General features: G+C 46.2%; 1 protein-coding gene across 2 annotated transcripts; it reads right to left on the bottom strand.

Moving 5' to 3' along the window:
- Window positions 1-655: 655 nt before the first annotated feature.
- Window positions 656-13,162, bottom strand: MSL1 (MSL complex subunit 1). 2 transcript variants are annotated; one of them, XM_019939353.3, is made up of 9 exons: window positions 12,093-13,162; window positions 9,227-9,450; window positions 7,533-7,915; window positions 5,583-5,630; window positions 5,067-5,131; window positions 4,357-4,424; window positions 3,838-3,962; window positions 3,624-3,696; window positions 656-3,223 (listed from the first exon to the last, which is right to left on the bottom strand). In XM_019939353.3, exons 1-9 carry the CDS (start codon window positions 12,858-12,860, stop codon window positions 3,133-3,135), a joined length of 1,845 nt encoding a protein of 614 aa, XP_019794912.1. In that variant the 5' UTR covers window positions 12,861-13,162; the 3' UTR covers window positions 656-3,132. The 2 variants fall into 2 exon arrangements, with proteins under 2 accessions (XP_019794912.1, XP_019794913.1); XM_019939354.3 differs by lacking the exon at window positions 5,583-5,630.
- Window positions 13,163-16,933: the final 3,771 nt, after the last annotated feature.

Genomic DNA, 16,933 nt, shown 5'->3' with positions numbered 1-16,933 from the left:
CTGGATTCAATTTTTAAATGGACATGAGCAAATCATCCAGAGAACTGAAACATTCAAGATCCTTTCTTTTGAGGAACAATTGTAAAATCTCTGAATGTTAACCATGAAGATTGGGATTGCCACAGCAAACTTTAACTATTTGAGGGACTATGAGGAAAGGAGGAATTGATATTTTTTCATCACCCTAGAAGGCAAAGCAAGAACCAGTGGGCTCGAGTTACAAGAAGTTAGATTTTGTCAACGAGGAAGAATTTTCTAACATTTAGAAAAAAACGTATAAGAGAAAACAAAGTGTTAAAGGAGAAGCTGGACTTCATTTGTCTGGAATGTTGTCAAAGGGAAATCATGTATTGGAGTCAGACTAGATGACCTCTAAGGTCTTTCCAACTGAGGTTTTACTAATTTAGACACCAGGCACCAAGTATCCTATCATCTCTTGTTTTTAAAGTTGCCAATTATGTGTAAGTAAGAACACAGGACAAAGAGGGATGAAACATACATTGTGTTCATACACAAATGGAAGTTAATATCTCATATAAAAGGGAAAATAGTGTTTTTCTATTTTGTGAAAATGGATTTCTTTTTCTAGTCTTTTAAAATATACAAGCAGAATTGTTTAATGCTTCCCAATAAATCTAATAAATTGAAGCAGAAGTTCAAAATTAACAGCCACAATAGTTTATTTACAATTGAACTCTTTATAAGATATTTACAAGACAACCAATTTTACACATCAGAAATGGTATCAAAAGTATGAATTACAACACAGACAACAATATGAAACGGGCATAAAACAAAGCTGAAGTGGACAGACAAGCAATTTCTCTTTTTAATTTATTAACACTAGCTTAAACTTTGTTAAGGAAAGAAACAAAGAACTGTGTTTTAGGAGAACTGCAGGTCCTTCAGTTGAAGATTGAATTTCAGTGTTGTATCCCATGTAGGGAAAAAATAAGACTAATTTTCCCCCCACACTTCAACACACTGTAATTTTGCTCTTGGAACTTTGCTAATCTACTCTCCAACCTCCTTCTCAACAAAACTTCAACATATCCAAATCAAAGGAGAATTGATCTAGAAGAGGGGACAATAAAATAAGAGGTCCTAGGTAGAGGGAGAACCAAGGAAATAGAATCCACTTAAGACTGGCCAGATAGCACCCATGGATTCCTCTTAGTCTAACTCAAGTTCAAAATCTGGGGAGTCTGCTGGATAGGCACAAACATAAAGGCTAAGTTTGCTAATGCATACCCAAATTAGGAGTCTGACAAATGCTGAAAATCAAGAAGAAACTGAGAGAAATCAAGGAATAAAAGAGACACTGACTGGTCTTTTTCTTCTTGGGCACATTATAAAGGAACATAACATAGGTCAGAGTAGGAAAGCCAAACAGCTTGCCATATTAAAATGATGGAGAACAAAGAAAATCTGGCCCAGTTTTTCTAGAAATCTCCTTCCTCTCCTTAAGGTGTGAGATGAGAGCCCCTAGTGGAATAAGTCCTATTTCTCTCTACATTCTTGCTGCAATGAAGTTCACAGCAGGTTCCCTTGTGGAGAGCCCACTCTCCTAAGCAGATGGAGTTACAAATGAAAACCCATAGCCACACACACACACACACACACACAAAGGAGAAATAAGAGCAGCAAGATCATCCAAGAATACTACATGTGCTGCCAGAGTAATTCCTTTAAAAGTCAAACTCAGGGAGCACAGATCAACATCTCACAAAAAGCTTTAGCAGTGGGAGGCCCCTGAGGAACTTTTTTCTTCCCTTCCCACAATGGTATCCCATTCTCTCATGCTCCACTGATGGGCCGGCCACACATCCTACATACCTTGGCTTCTCCTCTAAAAGTGCTAATAATCTGGGGACATATTCTCTTCAAGGATAAAAGCCCCTACCTTCTAGGAGATTAGACCCCTACTTGTTTTCATACAATAGTCCTGAAGACTAAAGAAAGGCAATTCCTATATATTTAAGACCAGAGGTCTTGGCTCTATTTTCCTTCCAGATAGTTACAGGGATCTTACACTGAGACCAAAGTGGCCTGGAGTGCTGTCCTGAAATTCTTTTAACAAAATGGGGGTGGGGTGGGAGGTGGGTGGGAGGGGGGAACTAAGATGGTACACATACAAATCTATTTTTACAAAATGAACGGAGAAGCTCATTAGGTACATCTGTTTGTTTCAAGATGTAGACATTTGCCAGCCAAAGGAAGCACATATTTCCACACACACCCCCACCCTCCCTAAATCTCTATCCCACCACCAAGAGCTCAGCTAAAAGGATAAAACCCAACTAAGGAATACTGGAGAAGTGATGTGACACAAAGACATCTATACAGGATCTGGCATGCCATCCCCAAACACCAACGGCTTTTGTTTAGAGCCATGACTGGTCCCAAACTTACCATCCTCATTCTCTTTTCAGAAGATTTTATTCTTTGAGGGGTGGGGGAAGAAATTCAGTTACCCATTAACTAAGAAAATAATCACAGCCAAACATCCCTTCCCACATGGCTATATCACAGGATAGTTTTAAGAGAACTGTCTTTTCAGATATTTATCTACCAACTCCAACCTCTTTTCTACCCTGTGAAGATGACTTGCTTTATCACGTCACTTGTTATTCCTCATCTGGTCCTTAAGCTCATGGTGAGGTTTTTTGTTTTGTTTTGTTTTAGGGTAAAAACCACTATGCTCACACTATAAGGAAGGGTATACCAGGGCAAGAAGAGTGCCATGCAGGCACAGCTCTAAAGGCAGGGGTTGCTTCATCTTCCAAAAGTCTAATGAAGAGAGCCCTTTCACCCTTTTAACATAGGCAAATGTAGAGAAGCAGACCCCTGAAGCTTCCAAATCTGCCATCCTATAGATTTAGCTTGAGAGTTCATTTCCCCAAAAGGGGAAAAGAAATCCCAATCACCCTCCATAATTCACAATTAGCCCAGTGAAAGAGTATTTGTGAAATCAGAGTGATGAAAACAAAACCAAGATCAGGGGAGTATGGAAGGGCATTACCAGCGAATGATAACATACATGAGGACATCGGTCACATATACAGGTCTCTGCCACTCTCTGGGAATGGCATGCTACAACTATCTGAAGACAGAAGGTTCTTGCCAGCACAGCTATTTCCTACATGTCCGATGAGGTGTTTGCTTCTTCTGGATCTCCAACCTGCATCGGCTACGCTCATCCAACCAGGGCAGCTCAAAATTCCTGGCAAAAAAGGATACAGAAATCAACCTGCAAGACTAGAAGAAACTCAGTATGGACATGAGACTAACTCAGAAAAAGACACTATGCCCTTTACCACTCCTAGCCCTGACTCCCAAGTCCCAGGTTTAGATTGTCTTTCCTGCCTCAAAGCCAGAGCAATGGTGTGCTATTAAAGTGATTGAATAATCTATTTCTAATTCAAAAAGCAATCCTCCTAATTCCTGGCTTGGGAATCTTATCACTGCAAAAACTAGTGGCCCAGGCAGCCTCACTTCTGTCAAAGAGCCATGGCTATCCCTAAGCCAGCTATTCCACCTTATATCTAGGCTTTCATGAAGTCTGGAAGGGAGGTGAAGCACAGACTACCTGAGAGAGGAGGGGAAAAAAACTTTATACTTACTGTGGAGTTAGTTTTGGTAATGGTCGTCCAAATGCTACAACAGGCAAGAAGGGGGTAATCATCAAACTTTCAACTACGGAAGAAAGCCAAACGGGACCTTGTTAGTGACACAGATGGAAAATGTCTAGCAACTATACCTGTTCCAAAATACTGCATTCATTCAGAGCAAGTTGTATCCTGGAGCCCTGTACTCTTTTAGATAAACAAAACTTACCATCATCTGGCTCAGGGAAAAATGAGGTAACCTCGGGCTCAGATTCCTGAATTCCTTTCTTTTTATACATTCTGAGCTGCAGTCGCTGTAAAATTCTTTGTTCCCTGATCCTCTGAATATCCCATCTGGGAAAAACAAACCAGACAAACAAAACAAACAAACCCAACATTACTGAAAACCAGCTCTATAAAGGCAACTCACACAATCCAGATGCTAGGGAGATCTCTGCTGAGTCTTCTAGATGGGGGATGGGGGGTGGGGAGGGGTACGGGGGTAAAGAGAACCGCCTGCTTGGTTAGGGAAGAGCTGTATAGGTCTGGCAGTCTAGATCATGTGTTGGTGTTCCCCAGAAGAAAAAGAGGCCAAACGTGTATAACAACAACCACTTCACACTCTGATACTCAACCAATTGAGTAATTGAAAAGTATTAAGAGCTCCAGGGCTCCCCTCAGCATAGATAAGAGAGGTTAGGGTCCTATAGGGCTCAGTTGTCCCCAGAATGGACATCTCCAGCCTCACCTTTTCCTTCTCTTCTCATCCAGCTCCAGTTTTGCATGCCGCTTCGAAAACACACTGTCATCCAGGTTCTGTGTAAAGAATAGCAGCTGATAAGCTACTTATCACCGTGTGACACATGTATACTCATTTCCAGCTTCCAGGAATGTAAAATCTTTCACCTTCAGGTCCCACCTGAGTCTGTGAGTTCTATGGATATCATAGGAACCTCCTGGTAACAAAATCAACAAAACACATACTCCTTTCCCCACCCCTACCCTGTAGAATCTCCATATTCCAAAGTCATTTCTATAATTTTCCAAGGTGAAAGTCACATCAAACTGAAACAACCCTTGAGACTGCCACAAACCCTCCCTACCTCTATACTTTATAAGAGTCTGAGTTTAAAGTAAGTATCAAACTTATAAGAGTCAAATGAGGTTGGAATATATAATTCTGTTGCTGAGTGGTACACGCTAACTTTTCTACATAGCATGGAATCTAGCTTTGTTTTGAACATTCCCTAGTTATTTATTTTTTAATAAATCACTTAGCCACTCTGGACCTCAGTTTTCTCATCTATACAACAAAGGAGTTGGACTAGATAATCTCTCAAGTTACCTTCTTGCTTCAAAGTTCTATTTAACCCATCCATACAGTTACAATGACATATTCAAGTAACAGCCCCATTTCTCTCTCTCACTCCCTTCTACTGACAGGTCTTAGGTACCTACCTCCAAAAGGTCTGAAGGATTTGGGTCCCTTAGAGGCTCTACTGAGTGGTCCCTCCAAGAAGGAACTGGAAAGAAAAAAGAAAGAGAGAAAGAAAGGGAGGAGGGGTGGAACCACCCTTAAATCCAAGGTCACACAACCTACTATTCACTAGGACAAGAGATCTCTCCCAGATAAGACGAAGTTACCAAGTGATAGGAATCCATTCTATGGCCTCACCTGAAGCCATATTCAGTGTCCTTGCTACGGTATTAAAAGAACCTAAAATGCCATTGCAGTCTGCCAAACACAGGATCACAAAAAACCCTAAACCAATACCTGACAATTCACATAATGGATGCTATTGCAGTTCCTGAAAAACAACTGAAATTTGTAGTCATTTTGAAGTCTATAGTGTAATCATACACCAAGGAATCTCACTCTCCCCCATCCAACTGATGGGGAATGCAGCTCCCAACCATCCACCATCCCACCACCCCCACCCCAGACCCAGCCAGCACAGTTCCTATTCTACTCACCAGCCAAGACTGAAGTTTCTCCTGCAACACTTGATGGCATCAGACACCCTAAATAATGCAGGAAAGAAGAATCACCTCAGTGTAAAAAGAAAAAAAGCCCATACCCAAAATGGAGGAAAGGATCATCACTGAAGTTCTCACTAGGAAGCCATTTTGGTTTTTTGAGTTGTTCTTTTGAGAATTTCTCTCTGGGGGAGGGGAAGAGGGAACAACAGACAAAAGAAAAGAAAATAAGCCCACCACTTTTTTTTTTACACTGAGACGACTTCTTTTCTTCATTATTTAGGGTGGTTTCCCTGCAACAGTTGATGGCCAAGGATATCAAACCTTAAACTCAGAACATGGCAGGTGAGTAAAAGTTGACCCTATTTTTCAAATAAAAGATCAGTGTTCTCAAAACTTACATATGTAGTCTTCTTAAACAGCTCCCTCCTCCCTCCAAACAAACTACCTTGCTGGTCCAGCCTGAACAACATGCACAAAGACTTTGGCTTCCTTAGAACAAGCCATTGAGACTTCCTCTTGAGATAGGGGCGTCAAGAATAAGGATTCACACGTTTATTCACAACTCAGGGTCCTCAAAGGACTAGGATTCCCCCCAATCAGACTCTTTCTGTACTGCTAGGCCCACAATATTAGACGTGTTTGGAATTTTCTGTACTAGGGCAGAAAGGGTTTTCAAAAATAGCCAGTCACACAGAACAGCTCCGGACTAAGCCATTTCCCAATCCTGGATGGGAAATTGCTTCACGGTTTCTCTTGTTACACAGCATTGCCATGGCAGCAAGAAGGTTAACCATTAAGGATGAACCTGTTCAACTAACTGAACCAACAAAAAACCTGAGCCTAGATCAGGGTCCTGGTCTATCGCATGTACTCAAGTGTAAGGCCTAATGAATTTTAGATAATTAAGAAGAGTAATCTATCTTCCCCACTTAATTTTGTCACCAGAACAGCCAAACAAAGCCTGGAGAATGCTCTTGTCTTACTGGAATGGATTCCCATCCCCATCCCTACTAGGGCAAGACACAGCATCAGAAACTCAGGGCTGTGACTCTATCCAAGGCTTCCCCACCGTCACCCCGGAGCACCCGCTGTGACTGTCACAGACTAACATTACACGATTGAAGGCACATTCCAGTTACTGGTTGATGTAGGAGATAGGGGAGCATCTCTGTGTGGAAGCCATGAAGAAAAAAAAGGGAATGAAGACCAAGGTCCCATACCCCACACCCATCCCAAGCAGCTCAGATATCCCAAGATAGTCCTTATTGTTTGAAAAATAGTTTGTAGACCATTTTATTTAAATATATGAACAACCAATGGGCTACTGCAATCCAAGTAAACTCTTCACATTTAGAACCTTTGTGAAGTATCGTAAGATAAAGTAAGACTGTTGGTCTTTGGCAGATTCCTCCTGCCCCCCAGACCGGGACATAGAGATACAGATAAATGTTTATATAGTTAAAGAGCGGAGGCCCAGGTGAAATTCCCCACCCCAAACTGGCTCCCCAACCCAAAAATTACCATTGGCCCCTGAGAACACCCAAAGACCACCCTCCCAGGTTTCACACAATATCAATTGCAGGAACAGTCGTGCATGGCAAAGTATAAGTTCTATGCATTTCACAGCACAGAAAACCCTTCTTTCAGAGGGCATGCAAGTTGCCGGAGATTACACCCCCAAGTCTGGTGCTCTTGTGATGAGCAACTTACTGGCAAACACATCTCCCAGTGTTGTAAGCAGGCAAATACATTGAGCACATTTTGCTGTAATTCCATCTATTTGCAATGCCTGCACAGTGTCTGTCTCTGGCTGTTAACTTACTCATTCTTGACAGAACTCTGCTTTATTGATTGCACTTTTTTAAAAATGCCAAAGGCATTTTCACACTTGTTAGCTTGACCGCCACCACTAGGGTATAAGAGCAAGTGTTCTCTATGCCTTACTTGCTACAGTCTCCTCCTTCTTTGGAGAGGATTCCCGTAATGGTAACGGTGATGGGGGAGGCTGGTGCCAACGACACAAATACATTTCTGTGGTGGAAAGGTACGGCAAATCTTCTATCTCACTTGAGAAGGCTTTCTCCTTGGGATGGGTGCTGGGTCCCTTCTGGGGAGTCGAGAGTCTTGGCGGGGTGTCCACTGAAGACCGGGGCTTTTCTGGAGTTTCCTGGCTCCTCAATTCACGTTTACAAACAGTTTCAGATAAGGAACCACAGGGTTCCTCTTTAACAGGAGAGTGCTTAGGAGTTTTTGTTTTGACTTTTGAAAATTCAGGAGCCAGCTTTTTAACAGGAATCTTTCTTTCTGTACTTCCAAATGGGGATTTCCTATTAGATAGGGAAGAAAACATTATAGAATTTATTGACTCTTGAATAAAATCTAATTTGATTACATTTTGGGGCAAGAGAACTAGCTTGCTTCAAAATAACCAGTATTCAAGTATCTAAATATCTGCGTTCATTTGGCTGTCATTAGCAGGAACAGCTTCATGCTTAACAGTATATATAATAGGCCCTTAGTAAATGTTTGTTGAACAAGTGAGTTTCCATGCTTAAGAACCTCTACTAGTATCCTACTGCCTACTAAATCTAAAAAGGTCCCTATTTTATTCAAGATCCTTTAGCTGGGGCTTCCCTGGTGGCGCAGTGGTTGAGAGTCTGCCTGCTGATGCAGGGGACACGGGTTCGTGCCCCGGTCCAGGAAGATCCCACATGCCGCGAAGCGGCTGGGCCCGTGAGCCATGGCCACTGAGCTTGCGCGTCCGGAGCCTGTGCTCCGCAACGGGAGAGGCCACAACAGTGAGAGGCCGGCGTACCGCAAAAAAAAAAAAAAAAAAAAAAAAAAAAAAAGACCCTTTAGCTAACATTAGAGGCCTCTACTTTGTGGCCTGTTTCATTCCTGTCAGCCAGAGACCAGTCTCTTATTCTACCCCTCCAAACCTACACCATGTTAATTACAATCTCTGTTTCTTTTTTCTTGCTATCTTCTGGCTCTCTTTCTCCCACCAGTCTACACACACACACACACACACACACACACACACACACACACACACACACTTCTAGGATGCCATCTCCTCTCCTTTTTACCAATCTAAATTCTATACTTCTTTTTCAAGATCCATCTCCTCCTTAAAGTTTCACTATTTTAACGCACAATAATCTTTAATCTCTGAATAGTTTGTATCACTGTTGTCTATCTGCATATTTTATTGCAGTTGAATTCTGAGTTTTCAAAACTTATGCCATCCTTATAGCTAGACTAATCTCTTCGAGTCCAAGGACACTTAGAGCTTACATTTTAATGTCTACCAGTGCCTGATGCAATGAAGGAATTTAACACTTCCTAACTTGAAGTGAAGGGCTATAGTTTTCTTTAAGAAACTCAGCTGTCACATTTGTTGCCCATTCTCTTTATGATGTACTCTGCATTCTGTAGTTACTACAGTGACCAAAATGTTCCTAACAGACGTACATAGTCTGCGCAAGAATGTTTCAAGACAGTTTCTCAGCACAGAAGACCTCATGATTCAAGATATAGTTCTATTAAAACAAATTCATAAGTCCTAATCCCTTACTCTCAGTCACTGGAAACAGGTGACCTCATGTCCAGACAGTGTAACAAAGTTATCAGCACACCTTTTGTGTCCCTTTCCACTCCGCCCACAGGAGAAAGGCTTGGGAGGCAGAGTCTGGGATGTCTCGGAAAGCTCCGGCTGGCACTCCAGTTTAATTTTCTCGGATATCTCCGTTTCCTCTCTCTCTTCAGTTTCATAGCCCTGAAACAGCTTGTGCCTTTCCTTCTCGTTATCCTTCTTTACCAGCTGCATCCGCCTTTCCATACGTTCAATCCGAGCAAGGAGCTAAAAGAGAGAATGGCAAAATGCAGACTTAAAAAACAAAAAAATTAAACACAGGTGCTTAGCCCTATTTGCGAATCAGTATGGTCTTCTGCCTCTTTCCATGAACCATAGCAATTCAACTTATTTTTAACAGGCAGACATTAATCTGAATAGATTTTCTTAAACACAATAGAGAAGACAAGGTACACTGCTTGATTTTAGGGGCTAAACTAGTTGGGGAGGGGCATGGGGGAATTTGTACTTCATTCTTCTGAAAGAAAATCCTCTTCACTGGGAGGGGCCACAACATGCCTTTTAAATGGCATGGTCTCTGCTACTGCTAACCATGTGGCTCCAAGTCAGTTTGGGAGTTTCCAGAATTAACCTTAATGTTCTTTTAGGAGGCCCTAAGGTTCTCCAAACCCTATCCTCTCTACTTCCACTCCAAAACACTATACACAAGGACAAAGTCCAGACAGTACATTGAGAAGGAATTAAAAGCTCACACAATCACAGTGCCACTAGGGATTGCAGTGTTATTTGAAGGCGGGTGGGGTGGGGGTGGGGAAGTGCCACCTAAATAATGAACACTCAATTTGGAAGAATTATAAAAGAACCAGTACCCATAAATCCCATCAATCATCAAATATACATATTGCTTTGCATTTGAGATAACAAAAAAATTATACCTATTTGTCTGAATATTGAAAACAAAGTCTTTTAATTCTAGTTAAAGGGAGGACCACATAATCAAACAGAAAATGGAAGTCTATTATCATTGAAAAGTTCACATTAAAATGTTCTGAGAAAAGATGCCAAATGTGCTACTTACACCCTATAATAAGAATTTTATTTGGGTTAGACTGTGATATTAATGTTGACTTCATTACATCCACTTAGCTGCACAGATTTCATGAGAGGCCAAACAACAACTGGAATAAGAGAAACAAGCTTAAGCATCGCTAAGACTGCAATACACAACAGAGGCAATGAATGCCAAGTTCAGACTGACACTCTATCCTTAACTCACCCCGCTTTTCCTGCCTAGGAAAGTCTGCAAAGGGGCCATTACCTCAGGTACTGAACAGAAACCTCCACAATCAGCAGAGAGCCCCCCTGTCAGCCACATTCTCATTTCATCTTCTGTTTTGATTCACAGCCTTAACATTACTTAAACACGGTTTATGGGTGACATTTCCTTGATTTCTTCTCCTTCACTGGTCGTTCTCTTCCCGCCTCCCCCCCCCAAATAAGGACACGATGTGTTGTAATTACAGTACCATCACACCCCTAGACTGCAGTACAGTAGCTGAGCAGTGCCACCTCCATGTTGAGTAACTTCCACAAATCAACACCATGAGATATTTTAATGAGACCGGCCCCAGCTCCCATTCCACCTTGCAGAATGCATTCTCCAATAAAACAGTCGCTGCCTGGAGAGATTCATTTGGAAAGCAAACAAAATGAACAGCCCTCTGCTCTCCTGCTCAGCCCTTGGCGCACACAACGCCAGAGAGGGAGAGGGAGGGAGAGAGGGAGAGAGGGAGAGAGGGAGAGAGGGAGAGAGGGAGTGAGAGGGAGAGAGGGAGAGAGAGAGAGAGAGAGAGAGCGAGTGAGAGGGAGAGAGAGAGAGAGAGAGAGAGAGAGAGGGAGAGGGAGAGAGAGAAAGAGAGAGAGAGAGGGAGAGGGAGAGGGAGAGGGAGGGAGAGAGAGAGACTGCTGCAGCCTGAACACAACAATTGTAGAAACCATGTTTATTTTTAGGCAGCTGTAAGGTATGCTAGCACAGTAATATCCCACCACCACAGCTTTCCTGATATCTGGAGGAATATGTTTTAACACATAAGGTGCCCTTAACTACTGCTGCAGTAAAAATAACCCTATATAGTCGTGCTCCTCAGAAGTACAAAGAAATAATAAATGACTTCCCTACTACCCTAAGATTCTAATATAGGGGAAAAAATTTTGGTCTACTTAATACATTTAATAAGCTTAATTTCCCCTGATGCCTTAAAAACCTTCCAGCCTCTAAACACCATGCTCATACAAGGGAGCTGGTTAGCAGGTCATGTTTTATAACTCAGATTCCTATGAAAAACTGTCTGAAATCAAAGGTGATGATTCTCTTAATATCATTTTAAAAAGCTGTAATAGGGTTCCACTGTGAATCACCTCGACCCCTCTGCCAATTAAAAGGCCTACTACTCTGTCTAAAGATGCTACAGCAGTGCTTAGAGCAACAGCTGCTATGGCCCTCTCCTCCAGAATACATTTATAACGCAAAGCTCTTTAAGTTAACCCCTTCCATAAAGCCACCACATATGTATCCCACCTTTTCATTTTTCAACCCCTCACAAATCAGGTCTTTTCCCACTCTAAACGTCTTTCCCACACGTCTGGGGCTGTCATTTTAAATTAACCCTTTGGCACCTGAAACTTCCCCTCCCCCTCCCCCTGGGAGGTTGCCCTTTAACCCCTCCCTCCAACCCAACGTGTGTCTGTGGGCCTGGCTCCCAAGGACCCGTTAACTAAGAAGACTCCTACGTTGGTGGCCAACCTCCTTACCCCTAACCTAGGGATACCTTAACCTCCTACAGCCCCCTTCCCCCGAGCATGCGCACAACTCGCTCCTAGTCCCGAACGCAGATTAACCCCTCCCGTACCGTGTCTCTCTCTGACTTCAGCTCCTCGATCTCCTTCTCCTTGGCCTGCAGCTGCTGCTGCTGCTGTTCGATGAGGTCCAATTGCAGCAGAAGGATCTGTTTGAGGCAGGCGGCCTGACTGGAGGCTCCCGAGCCGCCGCCACCCCCGAGAGGGCTCTTCCTCGTACTCTTCCATCGGCCCTCGCTGGCCGCCAGGGTTCCGGCGGCGGCGGTGGGCGCGAGGGGTGGCGGCCCGGGCAGAGGTAGTGGTGGGGGTCCCGCCGGGTCCGAGGCGGTGGCACCTGGGGGAGCCGCCCCACCCTTGTCCCCAGCCCAGGGCGTAGGCTCTTTGGCCGCCGCCACGAGAGAGCCCGTCTGAATGGGCAGCACCGCCTGATACTTGGGTCGGGGACTGCAGCCGGCTCCGGCTGCCGCTGGCTCCCCCCCAATGCCAGCTTGTTTGGTGGCCGGGGGCGGACAGGGCAAGGGCACCGAGCCGCCCCAGCTCTCTTCCTGCTGCCCGGGGGCCGCCCCGGCCGGGAGTAACAAGCCCCGGCCCTTGCCGCCGCAGCCGGCCGGGGAGGGCGCAGGGCTCCCGCCCTGGGAGGAGGCCAGCGGAGGCCCCGGCTCCTTGAGCTTACGGTGCCGGGGGAGGAAGTGGGCTTCGGCCGCCCCGGGCTCGTCCTCGGGCCCGCCCAGCGCCGCAGCTCGCTCGTAGTCCAGTCGCTGCTCAGGGTTGCCGCCGGCAGGGGCCGCGGCCGCCTTGAACACTGCGGATCTCATGGTCATAGTGGTCCGGAGCAGCGCCGGGGACCGAAACGGAGGAGGGGGTGGGGAAGGGGTGAGGTGCGGGGGGTCGAGGACGGAGGAGGGGGAGGGGAGTTTGGCGGGCTCGCCTCAGCAGCGCGGCAGCAGGCCTTGGCTAGCGCGGCTCCTCCGGGGCCCGGGCGCCATCCCGCCGGCGTGCGGAGAAGTGGAGGCCGCGGCTGAGGCCCGCCGCCGGCCCATGGGGGCCTCGCCGCCGCCTCTGCTGCCGCCGCCGCCGCCTTCGCCTCAGAGGCAGGAGCTCGCACCCAGCCGCCCCCGAGCTCATCCCCGGAGCTCGCTTCGGCCCCCCCTGGCCCGGCCGGGCCCGCCTCGTCTCCCCACCCCACACACCCCCTTCCCCGCCCCGGCCCCCCGCCCCGGAGCTCGCCTCAGCCGCCCCGAGCCTCCATTTTCCCCCCCCTCCTCCTCAGGAGGGGGTGGGAGGGATGGGTCCGCCCAAAGCCCTCCTACTCCGGGAGGGGGTCTGTCGCCTCCCCCGCGGGTCTCCGGGCTCGGGGTCCCCCTCCCCCACAGTCACCCCCGGCGCCTCAGCGTTTCCCTTTAAAAAAAACGGAGCCGCTCGGAGCCGCCACAACCGCAGCCGCCGCCGACCGGAGGGCGCATGCGCCGGGAGGGAAGCGGGCGGGAGCGAACCGGGAGCGGAGAGGAGGGAGGCGGGCCGCGCTATTGTGAAAGGGGCCGCAGCCACCTCGAGGAAGGCGGGCAAGGGGCCACGGGGGCCCCGGGCGCGGGGGGCCGGCGAGGGGAGGCCGGGGATGAGGGGCGAGGACCGAGGAGCCCGCGGAGCGGCGGGGTGAAGGTGGGCTGCCGGGGGAGGAGCAAGCCGGGGGAGGGTCAGGAGGAGTGAAGAAAGGGCTGGGGCCAGGACGGGTAGAAGGCGAATGCGGAGGCTCCTCGGAAGAGAGGAGCGTGAGAGAATGGAGTTGAGAGGAAGGAAGGGCTCTTCGGGAGGCAGATGCGCCCTCCGTGGAAGTGTACCGAGCGGTCCACGTACCCGGCCTGCGCTGGATTACCCCTTCCCCGGGCACCTTGGCAACCGGCCTGGCCCTCGCTGGAGGGGCCCAGCGGCCCCGCACGCCTCCTGGACCAGTCAGGATGCAGGCTCCTGTTTGAGCCTATGGGTGTTTCCTGGGCATAGAATTCTAACCCTCCACCCCCAGCACTCCCCAGCAGCCCCACACTGGTATGGGAAAGAATGAAGTTCTTTGTCTCTAAGGGATCCAGGCCAGAAACGGAGGGGACCTCTGGTTCCCCGAGGGAGGAAAATCCATGATGTCTGCTGCCTAGGGAGTTGTTGCCACCACCTCCCTGGAATGAAGTATTGCCAACTACCGACAGTTCTTTCCCAACGGCCATCTCCCCAGCCTTCTTAAGTCACTTCTAGCATCTTCTGGGGGTTCATGAAGGATTGAGGCAAAGGAAGTCTCGGAAGGGACCTTTACCTTTACCGGGAATAGGAATACTTTAGGGTATTCTCCTATGCTGAGCACTTTGTCCTCTCTCTTCAGTGTTCATTTTGTGTGTCTGTCTGTCTGTCTTAACTTACAGGCAACTTTAGCCAACAAGTCCTCACAGAATTTCTCCTGGAAAAACTTTTAAATAGTTTTAATTGATTGTTTTTCTTTTGTGTTGAGGTGGGATTTTTTTTTTTTTCCAGTCTATATGGAGATGGAGATGACTTAACATTCTTTGGTCTAATGTGAAAACCTCCCCAAAACACAGAGCACTGGAAATTTTAAATAGATGGGTGCGAATATGCTAAGCCAAGGGAGCCCCAGCGCTCTTCTACCAGACTGTATGGCCTCAGATCTGCAAGGGGAGTCCTGGAGTTAGGGATACCAGTGAAGGAGGTGTGTGGCAGGAGGCATATAGAATAGTGGTGATCTTTTTCAGTGTCGAGACTTTCAATACCATCTCTACACTGGCAACTCCTAAATTTATATCTTCTTCTGGGATCATCCTCTCACTCCAAAATCATATATTCAGCTGCCTAGGAGACATATCCACTTGGATGTGTAACAGGCATTTCAAATGTACGTCTAAAATCACACTCCTGAATTTCCCTCACCCAAATCCTGCTTCTTCTACAGCCTTCCTCTCTTTCTCTCTCACTCCACATCCAATCAGTCTTCAATCCCATTGCCCTTCAATATATATATATATCCAGAATCACACACCTTTGCAGCATCTCCACAACTTGCACCTTGAGTCATAATCTGTGCCATAATCGTATCTCACTTTTTTATTGCAGTAACCTTGTAATTAGTCCCTCAGTTTCAAGCTTTGCCTTCCCCCACTTAAGTCTGTTCTCAACACAGCAGCCATCGTGATTCTGATAAGATATGAGGCAGAGCATGTTCTTTCTCTGCTCAGAACCCTCTCATGACTTACCATCTTACTTGAAGTAAAAACAAAATCATCATTGTGGCTTGTGGGATCTAGTCCCCGGGACTGCTCTCTGACTTTGGCTCCTACTACTCTCCCCCTTACTCACCCCCCTCCTGCCACACTTGCCTCTTTGCTGTCCTTCAGACACACCCAACATGTGTCTGCTCAGGTTCTTTCACTTGCTGTTCCCTCCACTTGGGTCACTCTTTCTTCAGATAGTCACATACCTTCCTCTCTCATCTCCTTCAGCTCTTTACTAAATATCATCTTTTCATCATGCCTTCCTCTCTGGTTACCCTGTGTAAACGCACAACCTCTTCCAAATACCCTCCCTTGCCTTTTCTGCTTTATATTTTTCATATACTTATTACCATCTAAGATGTAATTGACCTTGTTTATTGTCCTCTCACACTAGAATGTGAGCTTTGTGTTTTGTTCACTGCTGCATCCTTAGCCCCTAGAACCATACCTGGCACAAAGTAGGCAGTTAATAAATATTCATTGAATGAGTAAATGAGCTGTTTATATTAAGAGAAAGCATGTACCCTTGACCTTTAGCTTGGTTGAGAGTGACAGTCTTGTAACATTAATAGAGTGTAAAAATTAGTGAAACCTAGGGAAGAATAAAGTTGTCTAGAAGCACAGAGAAGATAGAACATATTATCTGGAGGGAATTGAGGAAGTGACAACTGAAGTGGGTCTTAAAGCTTGAGGCCATAGGAGGACATTTCAGACAGAGGTGAGAACATTGCCTAGGCATGGGATAAAACGATGTGTTGGAGTAAATAGGAGAAGTTGGCTGGACTTTAGCTTGGATACTGGGGAGTACAGGGGGTAAAGCAAGCAAGGTGTGTTGAGACCAGATTGTTAAGGTCTGAAGGCCCAGTTAAGAAATGGATACAGCCGACCCTCCATATGCGCAGGTTCCACATCTGCAGATGCAAACAACTGCAAATTGAAAATATTCAGGAAGGGACTTCGCTGGTGGTGCGGTGGTTAAGAATCCGCCCGCCAATGCAGGGGACACAGGTTCGAGCCCTGGTCTGGGAAGATCCCACACGCCGGGGAGCAACTAAGCCCACGAGCCACAACTGCTGAGCCCGTGTGCCACAACTACTGAAGCCCGTGCGCCTAGAGCCCATGCTCTGCCACGAGAGAAGCCACCGCAATGAGAAGACTGCACACTGCAACAAAGAGTAGCCCCTGCTTGCCGCAACTAGAGAAAGCCTGCACGCAGCAACGAAAACCCAATGCAGCCAAAAATAAATAAGTAAATACATTTAATTTAAAAAGCTGACCATTAAAAAAACAAGAAAATATTCAGGAAAAAAAATTCCAGAAAGTTCCAAGAAGGAAAACTTGAATTTGCCGCAAGCCCGACAACGATTTACATAGCATTTACATTGTGTTAGTTACTGTAAGTAACCTAGAGATGATTTAGAGGATGTGCGTCAGCTATATGCAAATATACGCCATTTTATATAAGGAACTTGAGCATTCGAGGACTTTGGTATCCTGAGCAGGGTCTTGGAACCAATCTCCCTCGGATACTGAGGGACAACTAATTTATCAGCCAAGGTGAAACATCGAAGGATTTCCACCAGAGTGTGGAATGATCAGATTTGTGTTTGAAAGCTAACTTCAGT

Source organism: Tursiops truncatus, chromosome 20 (assembly GCF_011762595.2).
Source record: "Tursiops truncatus isolate mTurTru1 chromosome 20, mTurTru1.mat.Y, whole genome shotgun sequence".
NCBI lineage: Eukaryota > Metazoa > Chordata > Mammalia > Artiodactyla > Delphinidae > Tursiops > Tursiops truncatus.
This window is presented reverse-complemented; position numbering and strand designations above follow the sequence as displayed.

Bases quoted from the DNA above. Each gene is read 5' to 3' on its own strand.
- MSL1 (XM_019939353.3), bottom strand. From the start codon at position 12,860: ATGACCATGAGATCCGCAGTGTTCAAGGCGGCCGCGGCCCCTGCCGGC. The intron at 7,916-9,226 runs GTGTGCTGATAA...CCTATCTAATAG, and splicing joins AGTGGAAAGGGACACAAAAG to GAAATCCCCATTTGGAAGTA. The intron at 3,697-3,837 runs GTAAGTTTTGTT...TTTCTTCCGTAG, and splicing joins TTTCCCTGAGCCAGATGATG to TTGAAAGTTTGATGATTACC.